Source organism: Oreochromis niloticus, linkage group LG11, assembly GCF_001858045.2.
Source record: "Oreochromis niloticus isolate F11D_XX linkage group LG11, O_niloticus_UMD_NMBU, whole genome shotgun sequence".
In the NCBI taxonomy this organism is placed as follows: Eukaryota; Metazoa; Chordata; class Actinopteri; order Cichliformes; family Cichlidae; genus Oreochromis; species Oreochromis niloticus.
In genome coordinates, this window is record NC_031976.2 from 11,038,082 (window position 1) to 11,059,206 (window position 21,125).

At 41.0% G+C, this 21,125-nt stretch overlaps 1 protein-coding gene across 1 annotated transcript in view; it reads right to left on the reverse strand.

Moving 5' to 3' along the window:
- Positions 1–14,594: 14,594 nt before the first annotated feature.
- LOC100709867 (eukaryotic translation initiation factor 3 subunit H) overlaps positions 14,595–21,125 on the reverse strand; it is a 57,875-nt gene continuing 51,344 nt past the window's right edge. The window contains exons 6-8 of the mRNA XM_003443664.5: positions 19,846–19,966; positions 15,358–15,490; positions 14,595–14,880 (exon numbers count right to left, since the gene is read on the reverse strand). Of these exons, the coding sequence (XP_003443712.1) occupies positions 14,786–14,880; positions 15,358–15,490; positions 19,846–19,966 (349 nt within the window). The 3' untranslated portion in view covers positions 14,595–14,785. The remainder of the gene's footprint in view (positions 14,881–15,357; positions 15,491–19,845; positions 19,967–21,125) is intronic.

The window sequence follows — 21,125 nt, forward strand, 5'->3', positions numbered from 1 at the left end:
CTCGGTTTGAACTTCAGAAGTTCATCTTCACTATGTCTACATGCCTGTTGAGTTCCTGCTATGCAGAGGTGGGAAGTAATGAAGTACAAATACTTTGCTGCTTTAAAAACATTTTCTTTAACAGCTCTGAGGGAGTTATTATAGCCCAGCACTGTGTTCCTCCCAACTTAAAACCAGTACGAACCTAAATGGTGAGAACCAGAACACACCCTAGGCAATCCTATTTGTGTATTGCACATGACGGAATGAAAAAGGCAAACATAATTTATGTGTCATCTGCTGTGCTAAGCGCAGGAGTTAAAAGAATCCAGAACAGTGTTTTTGTTGTAGATGTCTATAAGATGTGGTATTTCAACATCTAACTACTACTACTGATGAGTAGGGAGCATAAAGGGAGTGATTTTTTTAAGTAGCATGTCATTTCTAACAGCTCAACAAATATCATCTGTGCAGTTTGTCAGTCGGCTAGCTAAAGGTACAGCTGCTGTATTTCTCAGGGAGAGAAAAGAATGAGAGCAAACTTGAAGAAAGATGTAAGAAAGACAGGACAGGAGAGGAAGAAGAGGTTATATTTAAAGGTTGGGACTGCTCAGTGGATTTGATAAACTGGAAATTTATAGCCTATTTCTAATGTCCTCAATCATTTTAGGGTGTTTTGAACAGATATTGGATCGATAGCCTACATGATGTGTTGCTGTTGTTATGTTATTTTTCATGTTGTGAAAAATCAAACAAATTGAAATATATTTAGTTTATTCAAAGGTTGCATGAAAATACTGAGTAGTTAAGTGCAGGCTAGAAAAGTTAGTTTGCGGTAGTGTGGTGAAGTCTGCTGTAATTTACGATGTTGGACTGGAACAGAGCAGACTGTGATGTGAGGTTACATCAAGGGTAGCAGACGTCAAATTAAATTTAATGTGATGATGCTGAATAGACTCACTCACTGAAGACCACTTTTATAGTGTCTAAAGGCTGGAAATCAGCCATGATAGCTCGTGTAACGTCAGCTTATATCTTGATGAACCGAGCTGTGTAAACCCACTCTAGTAAACCTCAGAGCAGCAGCAGCACATGTTAGCTGATCACAGCCTGTAGACGGAGCTCACAACAGAAATTATTCTGACTTTTTTCCCCACACTGCACCACTACAGATCTCAGGGTTCTCCAACCTGCTGAATCTCACTTTAACTCTCGACTACATTCATTTTTCTGGTTAGGTCTCGAGGCAAAGTCATCCTTGTGCAATGTAGGCAACAGCAGTGTTTTTATCTCCTTGTGATTTACTCAACAGATGTTAAAGCTGAACAAAACTCTTTACAATTCGAATTTAAGCTGAAATAAATATTTGATTCATTCCAGTAATATTATTTTATTTCATTTAATATTAATAAATAAATATGGTATAGGGTCCAGTTTCATCTGCACAAAAATAGCTGGTTGACATGCCCTCTAAACAGCTACTATTTACTTTTATACTTTGAATGCATTTCAGAGTCTGTACTTTTTCGCTTTTACTTGGTTACAGAAGTTAAATCTGTATTTCAGTTTTTAGGTACTTTAAACACAAGTATCTGTACTTCTAATTGGGTGAAGAACTTTTTGGTGGCTACTGAGAGTAAGTAAAAAATCTCTGCAAATTGCAAAGTTGAATAACAAACAGTGAAAATGTAAGTTGACCACCATGAGCATGTCTGTTGATATAGTTGACAGAATAAACTGGTGAATTTTGATCTTTTTATCTCCAGCTTTGGAAATATATTATAGGATATTTGCATGGTCACAGTGTAACTGGAGTTATCATGTCATTACCTAAACTCAGGACAAGCTGAAGCAGGCGGTGACACCGTTTTTGTTTAAATACCACAAAACCCAAAGTATAAAATCCAACAATTTATGCACAGAGCCAGGTTAGCTGTTGACTGATGCTCTTGTCGTCATGCTATGCAATAAATGGCTGCCTACTCCAGCTACTTATAACTGTACTCTTGGGAAGAAGCCAAGTGTTTTGCTCAAAATGTCAAATTATTCCCTTAAGAAGTGTAATTGCTGCTAAAGCACTCTTTTCTTTCAGGTGCTTTTAGCTTCAAAGTTTAGTTATGTGCAGGCTTGACATATCAATCCTCGTGCATAACAACTCATACATTTTCATTTTTTTTATTTCCTCTCATTTCTATTCCTGGTGGGCTGAGCAGGTTTTAAACATTAAGGAAAGGAAAGGAGTCGTATTTGATGTTTAATTCTGATAAGCAGTCAGCAAGCTTAGATGTGTAAATTGTAGAAAATCTGCTTAAATGCACAGCTATTATGGCTTTTTATTTTCAGTATGCGGGACTATACCAGAAATCCAGACAGTCAAACATGTCAGTGTTGGGGTAAAATGTTGTCAGTTATGATTTTTGAGTACTGATACTTCACTGTCTTAATAAACTTTCTCTTTTAAATCACCCAAGTCTCTTTTTTTGTAATTCTGAAATAATAGAAGTGGCAGTTTCCATTTCTCAGCACCTGTATCTTTTTTACAGTCTGTAGTACATCATCTCATGCTTTTAACAGATTATGTTTATTGCAGTAATTTGTCTAGATTTCTCCAAGGCCATCTGTCTTTTAAATGAACTCCTGCATTCAAAGGTACATGTCCACAAATTTGCTAGGATGTGATCCAGTGTTTGGACAACATTTTCACTCACTTCAGGTGTACAGCGCTGTGTACAAATATAACTCAGTTAGGTGTGTGGTGAGTTTGAACACATCAGATATGCTGCCTTTTTGTGCACAAACCATGTCAAATCAGCCCACTGCACCATAACCAATTCCTTCTAAAATGGGTGAAAGTTTCAGAAATTTCTCTTTACAGAGTATATGGATCGGGTGCCAGGTCAAATACAGTGAGACAAGCCTGCAAACAGCACCCTCAGACAATTTTTAGAGATCCTAGAGTGAGGAGGCGCACAAGAAATGACCAATTTCAGGTTTGAAAATTGTGTGTGAATTTATTCCAGCAGTGCCCAAGGTAAGCAGGGTAGGAAATGCTGACGCTTTGAAAAAACTTTACTACTGCTCGGCCTTGGAACGTGCCTCTCTGGCAGAGGGTTTGAACAGCATCAACCTGATTTTCTGTAAATCACTTACCTGCAGGCCATCATGGCCTTAAAAAAGCCTGTTATGGCTGCCATAAGCTTACTCTCTATCACATTCCCTCCATAACAGGTTGGCAGTTGCATCAGTAGTACAGCATCTCCCTGCAGGTGGCTGGGGAGAAATTGAATTAAGATATTGCAGCAAAGAGTGAAAGTGTGGTTCTAGCTGTTCACCACTCGCCACTTTGTTTACTGATGTCCATGTGATTGTCCATCTCTGTCGCTGGTCGGGGTTTCACCATGCAATTCACTTGGCATCTGTGTGTATGTGTCCTGGTGCGATTTACACAGCATTTGCCGTGCATTGTATTATGTGTGGTTCAAGTCACAGGTGGTGGCCACGACTCATTGTGCCAAAATAATGTGGCTGAATGTCAGTGGGCTTCCTTCTTTGCTCACAGGAAATAAGTAGACGTGAAACGATAAGGCTCAGGGCTCAGGCGTTACCATTTGTTATAGTCAGAATGCATTTGGAAAGAAATCACAAAAATGATTGAAAGCTTAAAATTAAAATGGCAACGTTTCTATTCAATGGTTAAATTTGCTGTAATTGTCTTCCCAGCTGGAAGATAATGTGGTAGTTCATTCTGTTAAAAGGTCAGCGGCAGCTGCTCTGGTGCCACTCTCAGAGTTTGCTCCTGTTTGAAAAGGGTCAAGCACATATTTAGAAACAGATCAGTAAGCAATATTAGCCTTTCTTCAACATCAGTGCACTAAAGAAAATTCATAAAAAAAATCTAAAAGCCAACTGTGAGTTATTTTTCTTAACACAGATAAGAGATCAGACAAAATAGGTTGGTTCACTGAGTGCACATGTTGAAGCGGGTAAAGCGGACTTAGATAGATAATAAAAGTAAATAATTAATAGCACTGAGGGAGAAACTAGAAGGGATCACGAATGAAGCATTTATCACATTTTCACAGAATGCAACTAATTAATCAATTTCAGTGATTTTCAAAACGCCTTCAACACTTCAGTGTTATAGAAGATCATAGGATCCTGTGGTGTTCCCCAAAAGACTCTCAAACTCATTGTGCAGTTTTACCACTTTAAATTATATATCATCATACAGAGTTTTCCCTTTGAGTGGTTTCTGTTGAACTCAGGCCTACAGCACTGGTGCTTTTCTCTCTTAAACTCTTAATAACCACAAAATGGATTGTGTGGATTACATCATCACACAAACATAGAAGAGTGAACTGGTTTTTCTTTTACAATGTGTAGACTCATCACGGCTCTCCAGTCAAGTTGATTATCCAAGAGTCTGAGTCATAATGCAGCCCAGACTGGTTTCAGCATCAGCGCCTAAATCTAACTAAAATCCGGCGGAGAATTCTGTCAACACCTCCGTGGAGGCTGCTATCACCATTTAATGGAGCGGTTGTGGAGGATATGGGCGATGCCTGGGAGGGTGCATCAGCGAAGATGACTATGTGCACAAAAAAGACATCTCACACTAGTCTAACAAGTACAATCTGATAAACAAGCCAAAAGGTACAACAGCAAAGTCAAAACATTACTATTGCATGGTTCCAGGCTCTGAACAGTCAATAGAAAGCACAAGGATGATAATGCCTTAGAAAATTATTCTCCATCTCCTAGTAAAAGCAGCTCTCTAATAAAATCCACAATCCCAGAATGCATCAAAATCAATACAAAAGAGTTGTACTGATGGAAGTTACCTGAGGAAAGAAGAAGTTCTTAAACCTGTCTTGGCAGAGAAACTTTTAGGCTCAATTTCCCAGACATAGATTAAGCCTAATCTTAGACTAAAAATTGTATTCATAGAGTCCAAATATGTGTCCTGAGACCAAAACAAATGTCAAGCAACCCTGTGAGCAGAGTTTGAGACAAAAAAAAAAAAAAATGTTAGAGGCAAGTGCAGTAATTCCAAATCTTAGGCGAGAGCCAAGTGAACAATAAGAAATAAAAGACAGCAAAAAGTACAAAAAAAGGAAAACTGTCTATATCTCCAAAAAAATTGATGAATAATTCCGAAATAAAGGGATGTTCATTATGTTAGTCTCGCCACTATATGGTGCGAAAAAGAACGCTCTTAAATTAGGTGCTGCTTTTCATTGTGTGAAACAGACAGACTACATTAAACCAAGAGTGAGGAGGAGTGAATGAATAGGTGAACTGAATGTTAATGTTTACCTGCTGGAAAGAAATATTCAAATGCACATCAGTCATTCTGAGGACAGAAGCTGAGGCCAAGGCGTGCACTGCATTGATGATGCATGATTGAACATCAAAGGGGAGGGCGCTATCAGCATTTATCTTTGAGAGTCACAGCTGGGAGATAAGTCGCGCTTTAATTGTGGGTCTGTCTATTGTAGGTCACAAGCATCGCATCAATCACTGTACCTGGGGCGACCTGGCATCTCCCGACTTTAAGGAACGAAGGGAAGCTGATCATGAATTATAATTACTGCATTCATTTTCTTCATTAGAGAGAAAAAATGATAAGCAAGCAAATAGAAAACAAAGGACGGAGCTTAATTCAACACTTCTGGTGATACTTCTAGCACTGGTTTGGTTTAAATGTCACAGTTGGGTTAAATATCAGTTTAATTAGTTTGAACAGGTTAAATGTCATGAGCACTGAGTGAGAATGGTTGCTCAGTTATTGAGAACAAAACGGTAACTTGACAACTGTCTCTCTCTTACTTGCCTGCAACACCTAAAATGAGGTCCAACCATTAAAATTGGTGTTTAATGACCCTAAATTGGACATTCCAGCCAATCAATTGACATTGGACCATTGACTTTTGGACCATCATTGTTTTACTCTCGTCCTCAATTTCGAACTCGTAACAGTGGGAATAAATATTAAGTGTCCCATTGTTTTGTCTGCAGTTTTTGCACACCAACTCTGGACAGTTGTAGGAGAATCAGGTCAGGACTTGAGCTGTTCTTGCTCTTGTGAAGCAAACGACAGGAGATTGTTCACAGCAGCTGCGTTCTCAGTACTGGAAAGTTTCAGTTTCATTGGTTTGTGAATAGCGCATGCAGGAGGAAGGACAACCACCACCACATGGTCCATGGTCACCGGGCTGTTAGCTGGGATACTGGACATCAGCCAGGCTTTATATACTGCGGAGCTGGCAGATTAAAGAGCGTTTAGTGTTCAAACCAGCTGCATCTGACATTTGTGTTCTCGCAAGCACTCTGTGAGGTCTAGAAAAGTTCAGAGCTGTGGTGTTCATGTGAAAACAGCAACACAGTATATGGCCGGGTCACCCATGGCAAAGGAAGCTTTGTGCATACCTTTGTGACACCAACAGCTTTTAACAAAGCAACAGCATTTGATGTCTTGGGCATGTCGGCACTTTGGTGTTTCACATACAGACAGACTGAAGAATCTCCAAACACTGTGAGCTATAAAAAAATATATTTAAAAAGAGGTAAAACTAGCTCGAGGGTGCTGAGGGAGTTTTCAGAATCAGTGATAATGAAACCTCTTTTAAAATACTACTAGCCATTAGGAAGGCATTGTTAAAATGAAATCATTGATTACAGCTAATATTGATTATTGCTGCTTTAAAGGAACTAGATGGCATTTAAGATAGGCACTCAGTCACTTTCCTGCTGATAGTTTGACGAGAAGATCCATACCGCTGTCATCTGTATTGTAATTTTGGAGCTTATTGAGCAAGCAGTTGATTAGCTTCATGTAGCAGTCAAATACCACCTACCAGTACTCAGAGAGCTATTACATTAACATGTTGTATTGTGTTTGATGCATATACAGATACCATGTGATCTTTTTTTTTTTCATCTGTTTACTTTTGATGCTCATATTTTCAAACATTAGAGTTTAAAAGAGCAGCTGTCAAGTCCTTTAGTTATGCTAAGCTAAGCTAATTAGGCCTACTTCCTATATATGCTGTGCAGAAATGAGAGATTTGTTAATTTTGTCATCTATTATATATATAATAGAAATCAACAGTATGCTGCATTTTCAATCGAATATGAATAAACAGATTAGGTTTTCTACCATTACAAAAGATCAATATAAAGGGCAGTCCATTCAAAAAAAAATCTGTGACCTGCAAAATTAAGACAAGAATAAAAACACAATTTATATTGTGCAGCAACCAAGCAAATCTAAGTATCATGCAGAAGATTACATGCAACATGTGATTGATCTTAAGCAAGGGGGACCATCCAGTACATTTGTCTTAGTGGCCTGGGGATAAGACACGACATTAGTGATGGAGTGGGATCACAACAACGCACTGTAGCCTTGCCTGAAGCCCACGGATGCATGTGACAGACAGGGTATCATGCTCCGAAACCCTCCTTGAAAGGCTTCTGGTGCTGCTGTTCTGGGGATTAAACCAGCCTCATAATGGCCTGTGGGATTTGTGCCACTGCCGGGTGACAGCCGTCGAATTGGGTGGCAGGCAGAGACGAATTGCAACTAGAACACAGCGCTCAATCTATACAGCTGCCAATCAGAGTGAACATCTATTGACCAGGAAGGGGGAGAAAAAGAGATAAGGCAAATACAAAGCTGCTTCAATGACAGGTAGAGCGCTGTTACGTGAAGAAATGAATTCAGACCGTGGCCCCGTGTGAATAATCCCATAAATGCTAAATTCCCTAACCATACCCACACCTCTTCCTACGACTGCATCTGCTCTCCACTGCTCTTGTTTTGGGGATTTGCAAGATTTTATTTTTTATTTTTTTCCACGGGAACTACTTTACATCCTCAACAACTCCATACAGGATCTACAGTTGCCATGGCAATATCCATGGCAGAAAAAGAGAGAGAGTGTAAAAATAAATAAATAAATAAGGGAAAAACTATTCACAGTTGACAGGGAAATAACTGGTTTTATTATATTCAGCCAGCTGATTCTCTCTATCACCAATGACAGGGCGACGGCAGGCGCGGTGAAAGAGCTTGTGTTTGTGCTCGAGCGGTAATAAATTACGACTGGGGTCAGGGCTGTGCGGGCCACGCTTGCTGATTAAATGAGACCAAACTTATATCCCTCTGACATCTCCCAGTCTCCTCTTCGGGAATCTGAAGGTGCAGAGACAAATCCCATAATCCTAATTAAGCATTTTCTCCAATTGCAGCGTGCAAAATGCCTGGCTGTTTACATACCTGAAGCCCTCATTCAACTTCCCTCGCTCAGTTCAAACATGCAGTTTGGGTTAATTCCTGCAAATACTGAAGAGGAAAGTGACGTCACTATAAGCTAGGAAAAACCACCAAATCGTTAGGGAAGGAAATAAAAAATCTTTTTGGTTTTAGGGGTGGAAAAGTTTAAGCAATGCATCAGAAGACCACAGACTTGTGCAGTGTTTGAGTGGGTAATTTTTTTTTTTACCTCATATTTGAAGAACTCATTCTCCTCTTCACCGACTCACAGCGGTCTCATGGTCAATTGAGCAGGATATTGCAGGAGAGAAAAGCGCAAAAGCAGCTGATATTGTGAGTTTCCATGTGTGTTTTTCTCCAAACAGAGAACATTTCAGAAACAAGCAGCACAAAGGAGAAGACACTCTGCACTTTTAAATCCACAGAAATACCCCCCTGTAGGAACAAAAGGTGAAGTGTATGAACATATGGATGGACATTAAGTAGGCATAATGAATGTGCTGCAGAAAAAAATAACTCATTAACTTCTGTCGAATGGCAACATAATTACAAATGACAAGCAAAATAAGTGAGGTTTATTTTAACCCCATTTAACATTGAGGCAAATATAAACAATCAGTAAATGTATTACATGCTGCAAATTAGTTGTAAGCACATATAATAACATTTTAATTCAAAATACCACTCAGGGATGCGTTCTGTTTATTGGCACTTCACATTGCAAAAGTACCCAAGGGTTTGGTTTTGTTTTTTTTGGTCTGTTTTTACACAATTATGTAAAACCTAATATCATGAGAGTTTGATTTGAACTTGGAATGGGCTTGGATGCTTATTGTGCGTCAATATGCGCCTTGAAAAAGTATCTTCAGTACAACAAAGTGTGAATATACCTCAGTTAAATACAGTCAGCTTCTGAAATGAACAATATTAGCATCTCCAATAATATCAAGATATGTTCTACAACTGTATAAAATACATTGCAAAGTAAGTGTAAAAGGGTTTGCACAATAGCTGACCTCCATATTTGCTGTGGGAACTTGGCATTGATTTGGGAGAGGTTTTGTGTGTCTGTGTTTCAGTATTGCTGTGAGCCAATGGCTGGGCTTGGGCTAGTTTAATTGAAGGCAGGCATAGCTGATTGCACTTCTACTCCAGTCTACTTTTTGTCTTCCTAGGGGGGCTGTAGCTCAGGAGATAAAACAGACCATCAACATGTCAGACGGTTGGTGGTTTGACCCCTGGCTGCTGCCCTGCATGCTCCATCATTAACTTCAAGTAACCCCAAGTTGTTCTCCGATACATCCATTGGAGTATGAAAATATAGAAAGCACGTAAGCATAGAGAAAAGTGCTTGTATAAATGAGTGCTCAGGTATTTAAGTGCTATTTAAGAACCAGTCTACTTGCCATTCATACTATGCAACAGGTATTTTGTATAATCCAGAATTAAGGTGGTTTAGATTAAAAACGCGTTGCATGCTCTCTTTTTTTTCCTCTGTGCAGACCAGGGCCTACATGCTTTAAGCTAAAGGCAGAGCTGGCTTACTCTGCACAGGGTAGTGGGTGTAGGAGGACAACTGCTGATCCCTGCTGAAGTTGTGAGTGCACCAGAGAGTGTAGCTGACCTGTGGGGCAGGTAACCATGGTCATGGACTTTGTGTTTTGTCCTCACTGCAAGCCGAACTTTACCCCTTAAATTTCATGCATCAAATATTGTAACTGGGATCATTTAATTGTAGTGTTTTTGTCTTTGGTTGTGAACTACTTGATGAGTTAATTTAATTAGTTAAACCATTTACCCCAGAAAGGTCCTGGGTTGGAATCTACTGGCTGGGTGGGGCCTTTTTGTGGAGTCTGTATGGCTGACCCATGCTTGTGTGGCTTCTCTTCAGGTCCGCCGGCTTCCTCCCACAATCCATAAACATCTGGCTGAGTGTGAGATTGGATGATTGTCTGCATCACTGTGTTGGTTCTGTGATAGACCAGTCCAGGGTGTAGCACACCTGTTACCTGTTTACAACTGGAATCCAGCCTTTAATGAGGATATTTACCTCATAATGCACTTTCATCTCACACATTATTAATGCAACAATAACAGCCACAGGATATAGTGGAAAGCTGTTACAAACATAAAATAAAAGTTTCCAAGATGGAGTCTTGTCTCTTTGAGTTTTAAATACATTTATAAAGGTTTTCCTGTGTATGGCCTCCACATGCCACCAGACGAGTCTCTGTAAGCTGTATTCTTTTAAGAGATATTCCCTCATTGTGTGTTTTTTAGTGGCGGAGAGACATATTCGTTCAATATTTATCATAGGTAATTAGTTACACTGAGATTTGGTGGCTGCAAAATGTGCTTCACATCATTTTCGTGCTCACCTTACCACTCAGTGACCCCGTATGGTTAATGGATGGAAGCATTGGCATCTCTGACATTAGGAGAGACGCGTTTCATCATATGATATCAGTGATCATTCAGAATATGTATTGATGTGCAATGACCTTTCCTTCTAAAAAGACAAGTGGATCAAAGCCATAGAGGCAAAAAGCCCCCACAGCATAGCAGAGGCACCAGCTCAACTCACTGTAGAGGTCAAGGGTTCAGGTTTTAAAACGTGCTAAAGGCTTACAGTGTGTTAAACACAATTTATCGAGTTCATGTACTAAAGGGTTACCGACAAACAAGTTAGTTCCAGGAACACATCATTTGGCTTTGAATGTGACCCCGTCATGCCCTGTTAAACTCTTAAAAGAGTACATATTTTAGCACCCATATCTGTGCTTACCAACTCAGCCAGCCGTTAATGATTATAATGATTTATATTGCTGTGGAGTAACGTAGAAGCACATCACCAGTTTGGCTCTCCTGCGCTTCCACTCTATTGCCCTTGAGCCCTGCCGTGACTACATGATTTAGTCCAAACTGTTTTCCACTACAATCAAAACACTGTCACTTTAAATACCATCTGAACCTCTGTCACTGCCTTTGCACTCTGCAGGGGTCAGCGGTGTCACACGATCCGAGTGGATCTGTTGAGGGCATTTTCAAGTTTTGTCATTCGCTCACACACCTCAGGGTTTGGGGACACTGGAGGTTGCCCCCCACCCTCCCCCGGCCAGTCAGCCCCTCAAGGGCAACGTCACCCAACAGAGAAGCTTCAGAATTACAAACGATGCAGATTCAGGAGACACTGCTTCAAAAAGCCAATCAATACCTGCTAGGGAGAAATGCCGCACATCACAGGACGCATCAATCACGAGCACAGGTGTGCCTGTCAAAGTGGCAGATACCTTAATTAATAAATATCAACTGAGCCTTCTGTTATGAATTAATATTTCCCCATCCTGCCTGCATGTCAGGGAAACATGTTATGATTTGGGGAAGAAATCATTTCCGGCTCGAGTGTCGCTGTTCCAATAAGCGTTTATCACGTTGGTTGACTTGTAATTATTGTTAATGACACTGTGCGGATGACAAGCAGGAGCACTACAAGTTATTACTCGACCAGGCGAGGCTGATGACAAGTTAAATAACATCATCCGCTGAATTAGATGATGCTGTTTAACCACAGGTCGAGGAAGAACAACAGAGAGCGCAGGCAGATAGAGCCGCAGCGTCATTATGACACACTGAACCGCACGCTGACAAGTCTCTTTATTAAATGAAGCAAGAAGAGCCAATCATTCAGCGTCCCTGTTGCTGGGGTGGAGTGGACACCGGCGACAAGCTCCACAAATGAGCTGCGCTTTTTATGACTTCACAAGTAAGTACCGAGATAATGTGACACCTCTGCAGAGGATCAACACCAGAAACAGCTTACAGTTACATTCGAGGCGTTTAGCTGACGCTCTCACGCAGAGGGATTTAGCAGATGTTAAGGTTTCTGAGTGTAGCTCGAGGACACTTCACGGGACTTTAGATGACGATAGACATGCTGGATGCGCCGTCAACCTATAAGTGAGGTTTTGGCTAAGGATGAAACCTTCTTAATGGCTGAAGGGTAGAGGAAAGCCTGTTTTTTCCCCCCCTCCCCAAATATGTTCCTGTCTCGTGAAAACTGAGGCGAGTTTGTTCATAGTTTTTGGGAGGCCGGATTTACAGTGCTGTCGTGAATGCACCACGTAGGTAAGCGTGGTGTCTTTTGAAGCAGGTGGAGGAGGATGCCTCGAGTGTCAACAAGCACACCTCGATCACCAAACTAAAACCAACTGCAATTTAGTATTAGCCCAGATGTCTAATGTATTAAAAGCTGCAAAAGTCACCATAACTGTTGCCTTCACTGTACTGTGTGCACAATATATTCATTCATTCGTCATCATTGACACTTTGATGGCAAACAAGCTAAACAATATACCTGGTTTAGGATCAGCAGGTAAGAATCTGCATGGCTGAAATGTCACCTTAGTGACCTTACCATTAATCTCAATAGATATTGCCTCACCAAGCTGCCAGCCTGGTTGTAAGACTCCATTTTAATTAACTTTTCTCCCCCCCAACCAAGGACTCGATGGAAAGCAGTATTGATACTAAGTGGTTTATCCTGTTGAAACAAGTAACTAGGAATCAAGTTAATAATCAGGTACAGCGAAGTGATGCCCTGAGGGCAGCAACGAGTATGTGCTTTGTATGATGTGGTCAGGTAGGTTCAATAAGATCATCGATTTCCTTTTGCCTCAGTGGTCACACGAAGATCTCCAATCCCTCTGCCCGAGTTCAGTAATTATTGACCAGGTCTTGAAAATGCTGCTCAGGAAAATGTTGCTCTGTTTCCATGATAAGATGGTAAATAAAAGGTCAATGGATGGATAAAGCTTAAAAAATGGAAAAAAAAAAAGAAAAGAAAAAAAAGAATAGGGGTTGGATTTTTTTATTTTTTTTTATTTTTTAAAATGTGATAGTCATCTTAAAGGGAACTGATTACACATTTCCAGTGTAGCGCTGCACGATTCACAGTTCAAAATGATCTTTCAGTATCTTATCCTGTGCCTTTGTGCATTCCTTACGTGACGCTTACACTTCCTTTCTTCTGACTGGACACCCCTCCTAAACAGAAGGTCAGGACAGCAGGTGGGTGGGGCTTTGTGCTTACAGGCGGAGCTGCATGCCTGAGATGACCAAATTAGGGCCGTCTGCTCTCAATGACATCACACAGAGCCAGGGGTAGAAATAAAAAACTGAAACATATTGTTTAGAGCAGAATGAAGTCTGATCATCAACTTTAGCTCAGGGTAATATGAGCAGTCACCATTGCAACAACATATATCAAATGAATGGGCTACAAATTCATCCTTGAGGGTTACATGTGACCGTTGCTTAGGTTTGTTGATATTATTTCTATTTCTACTTGGAAGGGTTTAACCATAATATGCACCAGACATACATATCGATATGTATATTTATAAGTTTCAGCCTGAACCTGTTACTTCACTATTTGTTATGTAGATGTGGAAGTTCTAATGTTTTGCAGTGTGTGTAATATGTGCTGGCTGATTGAATAAATAAATGTTAATATCAGTGTGCATGACAAGAAATAAGAAAACTCTTCTTTAACACTGTGGGATTATAAAATAAGTCCTTTTAAGACCCAACAATCAGAAACATAACTGATTTATCAACTTTTATTTTTTCCTGAATAAAATTCAAAACCACTGAACTTTTTCCCTTGTTGGTAATTTCTCTAATCAAATCTCTTTTTTTTTCTTTGGCAACACACATCATCAAATAAAAAATGTCACCCAGCACATATGACAGATTCTCAGTCTTGTCATTTGGCACACCTGCAGTGCTGCCCTGAAAACTCAACAAGCAAAATAGTCTTTGCTACAAGCCCGATTTCACTTGTGGGACTTCCAAAAATAAACTCATGCTAATTGCAGTCATTGTAGAAGAAAGGCAGAGCGTGGCGCGTTGTGTAATTTCACTTTAGGAAAACAAATGTCTACTTTTTGTGAGTGCGGTGAGAAAGGGGGGGGGCAAGTCATGTAACTGGCATTTCATTTAACGCTCAGCTTTCACTGATATTTCTGTCGCAGTTCTGTTTACATGAAAAAATGTCGTTTTCCCACCACGTGCACCAACATGAGGCGAACCCACTGATAATTGGTTCCACCTGCTTGATGTTTGAACTGCGGATGAAAAGCATGTGGCAAAAACAACTCAAAGTGCTGCGGAATTAGTTTGTACTTTCAAGCAGAGCTCCGTTCTTACATATTAATATTCTGCACAAAAACATTCTGTACAAAACCAATCATCTTTGTACAGTGAAACTGAAATTGCAATTTCCATCAAAAACAAAAGACAGCTCGACTGCGATAACAAACGAAGGAGACGGAGAAGATGTTGAGATGCAAGAGTTTTTATTTAAATCAAAACCAAGTGTTCAAAGTTAATTCTGTGTCTGGGGTGGTTCTAGACATAAAAAAAACAACAAATAAATTCAGAAAAAAAAAGAAAAAATGAAAATGAAGGCTGCTCCTGTGGGCATCATTAAGGTGGGTTTGCATCTCTGTTGCTCCTTCTGTCTCTCCTCTAGTTGTGGCCTTGGAGAGCCTCTGCCATGAACAGCTTCCCGAGGTTCTGCGAGGTGAATTCCTTCACATTCTGGCAGTAGTTGTTAATTTGCCCTGTTGGAGTGTAACCACATGCGTCCACACGCCCCCATACAAAAGACACAAACACGCGCCCACAGAAACGTACAGACAAACACGCACGCACACACATGTACACAGACGGTGCACGCAACCAGGCGGGGGTGGGAGAGAAAACAGCAGCACAGCAAAACAGTGAATTAGTGTGGAGTCGGAGTAAACGGAAGGATCAGAATGTTGTCGGGAGGCGGAGGAGAGCTGAACAGCGTGAGACGGCGGCGGGGAAAAGGGGCGGGCGAGATGGAGATTGAGTCAATAAACTTTAAATTAATGTAATTTCGAGATAATGGCGGAGATAATTACAAAACAGAACCTGAGCTCCTGTGAGGGGAGCAGAGGCGGCTGATGGAGTTTGGAGGGAGGGGCGAGGGGGGTGGAGAGGGAGCTCTATAGTGGTCATGGAGAGTCATGACTATACTCGGAGGATGTGTGAGTGTGTGTTTGCGTGCATACCTGCAATGAGCAGCGTGTCCATGCGTGGTGGCGGCTGGGGGGGCTTGAATAGTTTGCTGATGTCCTCCTCGGGCAGCGGGGGCTCCCCTCTGCTCTGGCGCTGGGCGTTCTCTTGCTGCCGCCTCTGGAGGTACTGTGGAGGGAGCGATGCAGAGACAGAAGCGTGGCATTAGTGACGGCAGACACAGGAGAGGAGAGAATGAAAATAAAAGACAGATTGGAGAGAGAATGAAAAATGTGGGTTGGGAATTGGGGGAAGAAACCAAAAAAGTGGACAGAAAGGGAGAATGGGAAGGGCCGGAGATGACGAGGACAGGATGAGAACATAAAGAGAGGGGAAACTGAGAGAAAGAGGAGGAGTGGGAGTAGCAAAAGTTAAAGAAAAAACAAGTGAAGTGAGAACAAGGAAAATGCAAAGTAACATGACAGAAATAAAAGAGTAGAGCACAAAGTAAGAGAGACTGTGAACAGTAAGAGGGGAGTGAGATGTAGAGAAACATAGTGATGAGAGATGAGATGTAAGAGAGAGTAACAGAAGAGTTATAAGTGCTGACAGGGATGGAGTGATTTGTCGGGGGCTGACAGTCGGTAAATCAGTGAGGTGCTGGGTCTCTGGAGATCCTAAAAGCCTTGTTAATTTGGCAAGATGGAGGAGAGACAGACATACAGACACACACAGAGGTGGAAGAAGTGGTTGTGTCAAGGAAAAGAAAAAAAAAAGTGAGTGGGAGCAGTGCTTTCAACCACACATCCCACAACGCACCTGTACGGTTGACTGAAGCTGAAAAAATTGCTAAGATAAACAATATGAAAATAAAAATATATAACTATTTGTTTAAATAAAACTTCTCTGCCACTGCACCGCAGCATGACTGTGTGTAATCAAAATGCTAATGCATAATTGTATGCAAATTCAAGAAACAACTCTTTTTTTCTTGTGCTCCAACTTACTCAATATTCAATATAGATATACAATGCCTTAAAAAAATAATTTTTCCTACAAAGAAAAAATAGTGTGGCACAAAAACAAGCAACCATCGCTAAGTCAGCAAAATAGAAGCACCTTTGACTGCCATGCCCCCAACCACCCAGTTTTTCTGTACAAACTGCTCAATCTCTGTCAAGTTGTATGTGATGTGTGTGGGAACAGCCGTCCTACTACAAAGCCTGAACTGAAATGGGGTCTAGACTACTGTGTATCTTTGACTTCATGTTTGAGCTTGATGTCTTAGTAGAAAATAATCCTATCCCAGCAGTTCTTTTACAGCCTGCAGACAGATTTCTCTGAATCTTCTTCTTCCTATATTCATTTTACCCTCAACCTTCACAAGCTTTCCAAAGCACCACTACAGCAAAACTGCTGGAACCACTGTGCTCCCAGCTGGGGAACATGCCTTTCTGGCGTTGTGCTGCTTTCCTGAGTAGAGCTTCATTACGACAGCCCAATATTTTAATTTTTGGTATAATCAAAGTAGAGGTCTGCACAGACACAGACAGGGTTCAAATTATACTTATTATAAACCACATTATGCTCTCAGTAGATCAGTTGGTTTCTTTTCCTGCCATGAGTGCCGAGTTTGTCAGAAAATATGTCAGACAATGAATATCATGAGGTGAGCTCATTTCCAGAGCACACTGTTTGTGTGTGCAAAATATATGCCCTAAAACACAATTAAGGAATTGGTTTTTATTTACCCACAGAGATAGAATATAATAATTTAATATTTGAGCATCTATAAAGAGTCTGGCAGGGTACAGAATATTTTACTGTTGGTCCATGAGGTGAAATGGGACTCTTAATTATGTCCACAAATTAATCTTTGAAGCATGTAAATGAATTTTGGATTGACCTTCAATGAATTTACAGTTGTTCTCCGGAGAATATTGTGGTATTTGGAGCCACTTGTTAGCTGAGAATCGTCTTTCTGCTTGTGTCAGTGCTCTCGTTCTCTTCAGCTTAGGCCTAATTATCTTCTTGTCCCCGTCAGCTAAGGTCCATCTTTGGTTTTTTTGTTTTTTTTAAAAAATATATATAAAAATAAATAAATAATTCCGGCATGCTTTTACATGCTCTGCATTTCCAGTGGGCTCCATCAACCTCCACGTCTCATTACTGATGCTTCACCGTGCACTTTATCTGGTCTCATCTGACTTTCGCCAACCTAACTGAGAGGTCAGAGGTCATTTTTACTGAAGACGCCCCCCCAAGCCCCAATGGGCTTCATTTTGGTTTGGAGCATATTTTGCTTCCAAATGCAGTCTCTCTTAAAGTTGGCTGAATGTGTTTACTTTTTGTTACATTTTTACAAAATCATTACATGGCTACAACATAACGTTAAAGCTTTTAATTGGAGCCATTTAAATTCTAATGTTAAACATAAATGACAATTCCTCAGTTCATGAGATTACCACACTGCACCATACCTAACCTCCTTTAAAAGTCTGCCTCGCTTTCAACAGATGTGGGGAAAAAAGAGAAAATGAATGAATTGAAAGAAGTGAGATGTACATTTGCTGTTACAAAGACTAACTTGGCTGCAGACTGTTCCTGGGAACCTGATATTTACTAAATTCAGAGGACTATAAATGAAAAATGGAGCCCTCTCAGCAGAACGCCTTTTTGCAGCTTTCTATGATGATTAATAAGGTTCCATTTGTCCGGGAAGCAGCAGGGTCAATAGCACGAGATTACATGGAGCAAATACTGCAGATGTCTGAAAGGTTTTAACAGAGGTGTGCTTTCTTCTTCTCTGTGCGTTATTTGTTCATTGTCGAGATTCGTGTGAAACATGAAAAAAGGTGACACCATTAAAGGCCCCATCTGTGTGATATTGTGTATGACAAGAGTCTGGGTATAGGGTTGTACAGGGCTTCGGGGAGCTGGAGATGATGGGGAGGTCAGTGTGGGGAGGATGATGGATCATAATGGCTGGAGTGTGGGTGAATAGCCCGGGGATACGTGGGGATAAATCTAGGAGTGCGTTTTCGTTGTGTGCGTACTGAGGACGAGCTGTGGTCACCGATGCACGATTGTTGTGAGGTCTGCCTAATGACTGTGAACTTGGCTCTGGCTTTTTCTTCTGTCGGCCAAGATGCTGATGAGTCAGCCCCGATCGCCATTAATACCTCAGACATTTTCTCATTTCCACTTGCTGAAAATAATGACAAAATAGCACAGCGGTTTTACCGTGGGTGTACGTTTGTGCGCACATTAGTGAGTCACCTGTGCCTCCGCTCTTCCACTTTCCCAAGCAGGCGCCCGTGAGAGTCGCTGACTGTTAGCAATAGCATGTTTTGCCGGATGTTTATGATGCATCTGGCCGAGGTTGTAGCTGCAGATGGTATGAGGCTCACTCGGTGTGTGTCTGTGTGCAAGTGCGTTTAGTTCTGGTCTGCTTGGTGCCTCCAGTTTGTGCTTGGAGGTGGTGTGTGCATCTGTGAGCCTTTACACACACAGTACATTTGTCACAGTGCGCTTGTGTTTTGCAAAACGCTTTTAAATGAAGTCTGAGTTTGTGATGTGTCTCGCTGTTACAGACAACAAATATAAACAGAGGATTTTCACTTCAGATGAAAGGCTCAGTTTACTAATGCCAGCTTTCGGTTTATATGTATCAGCTTTCCATAACCTCTGAACCTGCTTTTCTTAAGTACCTAAAGAGAAATATTGCTGTGACTGTATTACAGTGATTAAGGACATTACCTCTTCCTTGATAGGAGGAGGATGAGGATGATGGTGCCTGAAATTGAAAATCTGCTGATCTACAGTGGGTAACTGAACTGAGGTGACTGATGATAACACTATGACAGATATTGCAAAATTAACATTAGTCATTGTCTAATTGGTGCAAACTCAAGACAAGAGAAATCACTTTTAAACTGATCTCGGTGCCTTTGCTTGAATTTACTTGTGACACAAGTTTCATCTTTTATTCTTCTTCTTTATTCTTCTTCTTCTTTTTGTCCCCCTGCTTTCTGTGTCTGAACCCCTACGATGACAACTGCGTCACGTGCACGTGAATCTGCTGTGTTTTTTCACACAGGGACGAAAGTCAGCGTGAACATGACTCAAAATCACACTCAGCAACACAACTGAACCTTACCAGATCCAACCGGAAGGTAACAGATCCTGCACTTTCAATCAAAATTATTTTGAGTCGACTTAACATGAATATGGTAGCATTTCTTGCTTGATCCCTCCTCAGAATCTAGGACACCTATTTAAGATTTTTACATTGTAGTTCCTGCTTTGACTCCTCAGTATGTACATGTATAAGCCTGCAGGACCATATTCCTACATGTGCGTGTGTGGGTGTGTGTTTGATACCTGGTGCTTCTGCTGCTTGCCTGCTGTGATTATAGCTGCAATTGGTTGTGCCCATGTCTGACAGAAATCTACCTGCTGTTTTCCTGCTGAGATTGTGGCTGTAGGTGCATCTGTTTCTGTGTGTGTGTGTGTGTGTGTGTCACGGTGCATTCAAGAGTTACCTGGTGCTTCTGCTGCTGCTGCTTGCTCAGGTTGCGGCTGTAGGTGTTATATTTGACAATGTCTTGGCTCATGTCATCCACTCTGTCCATCAGGAGCTGAAGGCTCTTCTCCAAGTGGTTGCTGGAACAAAATTGACAGCGTGTCACTCAAACAAGTTTTTGTACTGTCAACAGCACTTGTGAACCTCAGTGAAATGTTTTTACCGTTTTACAAAAAACTCTCTTTAAGTTAACAGCTCACACTAATCCATATTTAATTTCAATATGTCTTTCCAGTTGTTCTCTTGAACATGCAACAGACTGCCTAAGTATCTGGCTCTTACTCACACAGTCAATGACACAGCATCCAAATCCCTGGAAAATAATGCCTTTAACCAGAGGAAGGTGAAGACAAACTAGTCTTTATTAAACCCAACCAGCGGCTTAGTTGGTCTTTGTAAGCACCAGTATTTAGAATGGACTTTTAGTTGTAACATCTTAGCGATGTGCGATAAGTATGAAGGATCAAAACAAAACAAAGGGAAAGACCTCAGAAAGCATAAGTATACAGCAGTGGCATGTTTAACTGGCTTGGTTGGTGTGGAGAATCACACGTCTGACAAACTGCAAGTACGAGGAGACGGCTCTTCAGTAAGTTTACACATATCTCACACATAATAGGCTCCTCATTGTTGCTGCTCCTTCTAAATGTAATGTGATATGCAACATCGCCTTTATTGTTATGAGCTGTACAGATATGATAGAGAATTTAGCTCCTGCTCCCTACTAGCTTTGTGTTTGACACCTGCTCATTGCAAGAAGAACACTTCAAATAAGACAGTGCCACTGACAAAACTATCAAGTTGGACTAAGTTATGACTGACTGGGTGAAACACTTGTTGCTTCATTTGGCCTTAGGAGCAATTTGCTGTTCCAGTGTCTTGCTCCGGTACACTTTGACAGGTGGAGCCAAGGAAATGTTCCCCTGCGGATGACCTGAGTAGCCTTCTGAGCTGAGATCCAATGCAATTCAATTCAATTTATAAAGTGCCAAATCACAACAGCAGTTACCTCGAGGAGCTTTATATTGTAAAGTAAAGACCTATGAGCAGGCATTTTTAGCAGCAGTGGGAAGGAAAAACTCCCTTTTAACAGGAAGAAATCTTTGACAGAACCAGGTTAAGGGAGAGGCAGGCATCTGCTGTGATTGGCTGGAGGTGAGGAGAGGAAGACAGGACAAAAGACACACTGTGGAAGAGAGGCAGAGCTTAACTAATGATTAAATGCAAAGTGATTTATAA